Raw genomic sequence first — 6898 nt, 5'->3', positions numbered from 1 at the left:
TGTTTTACACATCAGCTGTGAGATGGGCACACATGGAGTCACAGATTAACAGCGATGGTGATGCGTGGAAAAAAACCACCTGGTCTCCTTACATTCACCTCTCTCAGCCACGCTTTCATCATCTCTTCATCCATCCAGCCCTTTTCATTTGCCTTAATAACGACTCCAGCTGGAAAAGTCTCTTTAGGCAAAATCTTTCGCTTAAAAATCACCTGTCCATTTGCGTGGCAGCCAATCCACGGCAACACTTCCCCCTTTAACGTTCTCATGGCGGTCTCAACAACGTCTGCAGTAACAACACACATAGGGCGCGCCGCACATTTTGAGGGAAAAAAAGACGTTTATATGCGCCTTAGTCGCGAAAAGTCGCGAAAATACGGCACAAAAAGTTATCCCACCTGAGGTGGAGCCAAACACCTCATTTTTCCTACCTTAATAATTACTTTATCTCTGAACCAGAGCTGGGTTTTATACTTTATTAAAAACAAGGACTCAACAGAACATTTTATTACTTCCTAAGGCACTGTATTGTATTTAGGTCCTGAATGGAAATGGAAAAAATATCAAAATGTGTAGGGGTTAAGATTCCCTTATAATGTGCCTGTGTGTAAATATAAAGGCATCAAAATCTCATGGAGAAAGTTGCCTTTTTCTAATTTAAGCTTGATTTAAGGCGACCTGTTGGTTAATGTCAAAGAGCCCCACTATGTTGGAAAGTTGTTTTCTTTGTTTGGTTTTTATCACCATCATTAAATCTGCCCTTGAGAGATTTCTGTGAGCAACAGTGAAAAGTAGGATTAGAGTTGCTGAGCGGTTCAGAGATGGGGTGCTCCTGCGTGCCCAAATGGATGGTAGCAAGAGGGGAGGGGTGAATGGCGCAGAGAGGAATGTGGGCTCACGTGAAAGGCCATTACATAAACTGCTTTTCTCCTGTTGTATAAATAAAATGTACCCATCTTTTTTTTTTTTTTTTTTTTTACATGCTCTCATTTTTCTTCATTATGTCTTTTGACACAGTTCAGAAAATGTTTCAGATGTTATACGATGAAAAGGAGCGGACGTAAACATAAATCCCCTCCTTAACCTCCCCATTACCCCTCCCTCCATCTCTTGGTCCTCACTTGTAATCTAAGTTAATGTCCTTAGCTTGTCACGCTATTTTTGGTTTGACGTCATTTGAAACGGGCAGAAACTGGGTCACACAGACGGAGTATTTGGGGCTGGAAAGCTTTTCATTTTCCTCACCCCTCCCCAAAAAGTAAACTGGAACATTTTTGGCCAGAAGTCTTTCTAATGACAAAGTGATCTGCATATTTACTTTTCTCAGGGAAAATAGTTTTTCAACAATTTAAAATAAACCATAAGAAATTTGATGTTTGAACAGCAAAGGAACAAGCAACAGTATGTATTTGAGTTTTTTACTGAAAGGATCTGTTTAACCTCTTGTTTATATTTTTAATAAATATTACCCTAATGCCGAATGATGGAGCTCTGAAGATAACTGCACTACAGTTCTGTCCAGCAGGTGGCAGAAATAAGAGAAATGCCAAAGAATGAAAGCCCAAACAGGAAGTAAATTTTATTTTAAAAACGCAAGAGTAATTTACAGCAGCTACACTGGGAAAAAAATAAAAATGTAGATAGTCATTTTTTTCTTAAAATAAGTGCATTTGTTCTTATATTGAGGAGGTAAAAGAGACATTTTGCCAATAGAACAAGATAATTTACATTTAAAATAAGAAAACACATTTGCATTGTCTTATTTCAAGTGCATATTATCTAAATACCTTATTTTAAGAGTAAAAATACTAATTCCATTTACAAATAATCCAATTTACCTGATCAAATTATGGGTAGATAAACTTAATTTAAGACATTTTTTACATATTTCTATATAGTTTTTCCAGTGTAATAAACACCGATTAACTAACTAATGTCTATTTTTATTGTTATTGTGAGGTAAAACCATTTCAAGAGTCTAAACCACAAACTAGGCTAAATGTTTTGTAAAAATCTAATTAAAATAACACAAAACCAAAACATAGTGACAAAATCTTTATATAATGAAAGTAAACAGTGTTAGGAGATAAAGGTGAGGAAGAGTTGCATCCAAAGTACCGGGGACTGCTTTCTCTCTATCTACTCAACAGTTTTTCCTAATTGTGGAATTAAGCTGATTTGTAAAAAGCGTAGTAGAGTCCTTTCAGCAAGCTGACCAGCTGGGTGCAGCAAAAATGCTGATGACAAGGAATGCTGTATTACTCTATGTTCAATAATCCTACAGAAAACCCAAGCTACATTTTTTAAATTAAAACCACAATAGAACTAAAACATTTCTGTTTAAAGTGTAACTTTTCCGGTGTATCTTCTAATTATCTCACAGTTTTTCATGGCTTTTAAAAACTATGGATCCTCTAGAAACAGTAGATTTAGCTCTAAAACCTCAGAAATTAAGCTTTAGCTTTTTCTTTTTTTTACTTTAGCTAATTAGGATCTGAGAGAAACAGAAATGTTCTCCCATGCAACATTAAATAACAATTTAATATTAACAATAATAAGTGTCACATCACTATGACAACCATTTGTTTACCTGATTATGGTGGCTCAAAGGGGACAACAGAGATGTGTTTAGCTCTAATGACGTCCCTGCTGTTTCCTCTGACTCAGGGTTGGGATCTAAAGCTCTGTTTTTTTGCACATCCACACTAAAATAAGGTGCCATAGTTACCTTTTAAAATAAATTTTTCTTTTCTGTGTAGCTTTAATTTCCTTTTAGAAAGAAAAGACTAGCACTACTTATTGCCACTTTATATTTACCTAGTAAAAAAACAATATTTCCATTAATCAGATGTTAAGCTTTTTCCGCACTAATCAATAACATTTTGGCTTTTTGTAAGTGATGCTTCAATGTTGACCTGATCTAAACAGCTTCAGTTATTTTTTAGTTGTTTTAGTACAGATCTGACTTTATAACGTTTTAAAAAATAATTTTATTTTACATGCCCTTTTTCGTGTGTTTCTCCCCTAACAGACCCTGAAACGTAAGGAGAAGGAGTTTGAACACGAGATGGAGCGTTTGGCCAGAGAGAAGATCGCCACGCAGCAGCGGCTGGCCGAGCTGAAGAACGAGCTCAGCCAGAGCATGAATGTCATGGAGATCGACAGAGTCCTCAGACAGACCATCCAGCCGGAGGACGACCAGGCCTCCACCTCTACCGCTTCAGGTCAGTGTTGCCAGGTGTAGTCCACCAGCTCAGTCAACACAACTCACACGGCATGTCAGTCTGGAAATGAGCGGGTGGAACCAATGACAGGAACCGGATTTAAACTAAATGGATTTGATGCAGAAAACACATTTTTGTAAGAAAAAAAAAATCTCTTTCAGGACATAATTCATTGAAATACGCTTGGTTTCGGCTGCCATCTTGACTCTTAGTGACAGAGACGCTCATTTGCATTATTGGCATTTCTCCTGTGCTTCTGATTGGTCCAGCCTCTTTTAGACTGGAGAATCTTTAGCCTTACCAGACTGACTTTACGGCCTGTGTAAGTCAGACTGGCTGACCAGGCTAGTAGTCCTTTACTTTTGCAAAGGATAAATTACATTTAATTTTGTTTCTGTTTGTTTTTTTTCGTTAGAGCAGTGCTGTCTGTGTTGACTGCTTCACAAAAATGTTTATTAAAAAAGCAGCAATGCAGTTTAATACAGCTATTCGTTAAAAGGTTTGTTATAGTGCATTAGTACTAAAGATTTTTCTCTAAAACTTGAATGAAATGCAATATTTGGAGAAGAGTAAACAGCGGATTCACCACAACAATGGTAAAACATGGTGGTGGAAGCATCATGCCATGGGGATGCTTTTCTTCCAACAGATGTAATTACTTGCTATATTGACTTTTAGATCCTGTCTCACCTTTAAAAACCATGTAGTTTCCATATTGTTTTGATCAATTAATTACATAGAATCCTGTTCAAAGACGGCGAAGTGTAAAGATCTAATGTGGAAAAACGAAAGGTGTGAAAACTTTTTAAGGAACACTAACTGTTCCTGATTCTGTAGCTGTGCAACGTTTCACTTCATGATAGCTAACAGTGTTGTGTCTGACCTTCAGAGGGCGAAGACAACTACGACCAGGACACAGATGAGGAGGCCGCCGCCCGTCCTGCTGTCCCAGCCCTCCCTAAACCAGCACCCCACATCTTACAGGCCCAGCCGCTCCTGGCTTCGCACCTGTCCATCCAGCACGCCACTCTACCTCTCTCTGGAGTCCTCACCACGCCCGCTCCCTCTGGACCTCCTCCCCCTCAAGCCATCGCCCCTGCTCCCCCCGCTGGCCCCCCTCCTCACCCACAGCTTCCCCTTCAACCTCCCACCGTTCAGGTCCAGCCAACCGTCATCGCTCACGCCGCAGTCTCACACCCGTCAGTCATCCACTCTGTCAGTCACACCCTTCCTGCCAATCACAAACATTTAACCCACATAGCCCCCTCTCCTCGTCCTGCCTCCTCCACCCCTCAGCCCATCGCAGCGGCGGCGGCGGCACCAGTCACCGCTACTCACCAGCACATAGCTCAGCCCATAGGACACATCACTGTCCACCCGGTGGCTCACCTGGGGGCTCCCCTCACATCCCACCTCCCGACTCTCTACCCCCAGGGGGTTCCCGTCAGCCACCCCACGGTGGTGGGCCACATCACCCACACCTTCACCCACCACGCCCTGCCCCACGTCCAGGCCGGCCCTCAAGCTAACACTAACGGGGCGCAGGTGAACAGCACAGCCGTGGTGAGCCAGGGGAGCCAATCGCTGGGGAAACCCACGGCGGTGCTGGCCCCGCACCCTCAGCTGGTCGGGCAGGCTGCTGTCCTTAACCCCGTTACCATGGTTACAGTCCCATCCTTCCCCGTCAGCACGCTCAAACTGGCCTAGAAAAGGAAAACGGACCAAACGGAGAGGGGAGATGGATTCAGACATTCTTTTTTTTAAATCTGGATTCAGATCATTTCTGACAGCAGTTGGTTTTTGGACGTGTAGTGATGAGAAACGCTGTGATTTTTTCTTTTTTTTTTTTATATATTAACAGCCCTGCTGACAGAAACATCACTGCAGACTCCCTGGGTTCAGAAAACAAGGCTGTGACATTTGCTTTTGTTGCAAAGCTAGGAATTTAGTTTGACCTTTCCGCTTCCTTCCTTCCTTCCTTCCTTCCTAATTCCTTTCCTCAGCAACCAGAAGCACTAACACAATATTCCCAGCTCACACTCAGGCATCTGACTCTTCCTATCCCCATTCATCCTGTCATTCAGTCAACGGTAAAGCCGTCATGCGCTGTTATACTAGCCTCCGCACTAATGAGGAGGAGAAACTTGATACATTTTTTTTTTTTTAATCCCGTCATGATTTTTTATCCCCTCATGTCCTCCAGCTTCACCCAAATCTGAAGTTCCTGAACTAAAACATCAGAAAGGAAACATGCTTGATCAGATGAAATATGCCCTCCTCCTATACAGCAGCCAGGAAAAGCCTCTGTCCCTATTTAACACATTCCCTCTGATCTCAACCCCCCAACCTGTTTGAGTTGCTGGCTGTTAGAACAGCGCCCCCTGCTGCATTACTGCAGAGCTTGCATTGAGAGCCATGAGTGCCACAATTGAATGAAGTTATTAAGGAATAAATGATTTTTTTTGTTACTGTTTCATTTTTTAGATTGAATTTGAGGCACTTTTGGAGCTCCATAGCCTTGGAGCGTGACGCACTCCTTTCAGCTCTGATAATTGGGCTCAAATATCAGTGGAAACTGAACCTTTTCAAGAGTCCCAAATATTTTCTTTTTCCCCATCAAACAGCTGTTCAATTGAAGATTGCAGAAAATATCCATCATTTAGTTTTTAAAACTAAATCAATTTGTGTTTCTTTAGATTACAAATAATTAGAAAAAAAATTTTTTTGTTTAAATTTAGCATAATTATGAAGTTGCGATTCCCATACGTGATTAAATTAGTGCGCGTTTTGCCTTGAAGGTTTTTGTGCACAAACACTTCCAGCCTAAACGCATCAGTCTCTCATTAATGTTAATCTCTCCCTGCATTATGACTGTAAATGTGACTATATGTTTTATATATTCTCTGCTATGATTAATCCTACTGTACCTGTAGCATGGCTGTTTGTCGGTTGTGCCGTTTGCCCCATGCATGATGTGTGTATGTTTGTGTGTGTGTGTGTAGCTGTTAGCAGGTTATTTTTTTACACAGATCTATGAGATGCGCCTGTTTGAATGGTATCGTGCGTGCCTATACTCAGTTTCCCTGAACACTGTGACAACTCTGGCTAAACGCGTATTTGAGTGAACGGAGGATTTATGTCTTTTTCCGACAATTCTTTATTTTATTTTTTATTTTTTTTAATTGGACTGTGATGCTGAGTGGAAAAATAAAAAAAAGGAGGAAAAAATCCTGTTAATCTTTTCTGGATAAAATAATAATGTCTAATAATGAAATGGAGTTTTTTAATATTTGTATGTATGGAAGTTTTGTAGCCTTGTGATCGTACGCATGTTTCAGCATATGAGTGTATGCCTCCTAAACGCTTGATTTCTTTTGTTTTGCATGTAGGTTGCAGTTCAGTTCCTTATCTTTTAAAAGAAAAATACCTTTTAATGTTTTGTTTTTCTCGGGACCATGTACAATACTGTATAACGTGGGCAGAATCTTGGACCTCATGCTACATTGATATTATATATGAAATATAAAAAAAAACATGTTTTCCCTATGGAGAAAGTTAAAGTTATATCGCCTGTACACTTTGGGCTGCCTTTTAGATCTCACTGTCCACTGTTGAAAATAAACGATAATGAAAATGAATAAAAAAACATATTAATAATGAAGAATTATGCTGAT

The 6898-nt window shown here is 40.3% G+C and overlaps 1 protein-coding gene across 2 annotated transcripts in view; it reads left to right on the top strand.

Moving 5' to 3' along the window:
* The window catches only part of LOC107098367 (max-binding protein MNT-like), a 20254-nt gene extending 13356 nt beyond the window's left edge, over nucleotides 1-6898 (top strand). For both annotated transcript variants that reach the window (XM_015396006.1, XM_015396005.1), the window contains 2 exons: nucleotides 3032-3224; nucleotides 4114-6898. In XM_015396006.1, coding sequence (XP_015251492.1) covers nucleotides 3032-3224; nucleotides 4114-4931 — 1011 coding nt within the window. In that variant the 3' untranslated portion in view covers nucleotides 4932-6898. The remainder of the gene's footprint in view (nucleotides 1-3031; nucleotides 3225-4113) is intronic.

This window comes from Cyprinodon variegatus, unplaced genomic scaffold (assembly GCF_000732505.1).
Source record: "Cyprinodon variegatus isolate N-32 unplaced genomic scaffold, C_variegatus-1.0 Scaffold771, whole genome shotgun sequence".
NCBI classification, from domain to species: domain Eukaryota; kingdom Metazoa; phylum Chordata; class Actinopteri; order Cyprinodontiformes; family Cyprinodontidae; genus Cyprinodon; species Cyprinodon variegatus.
The sequence above is the reverse complement of the archived record's forward strand: the minus strand, read 5'-3'. Positions and strand labels throughout refer to the sequence as shown.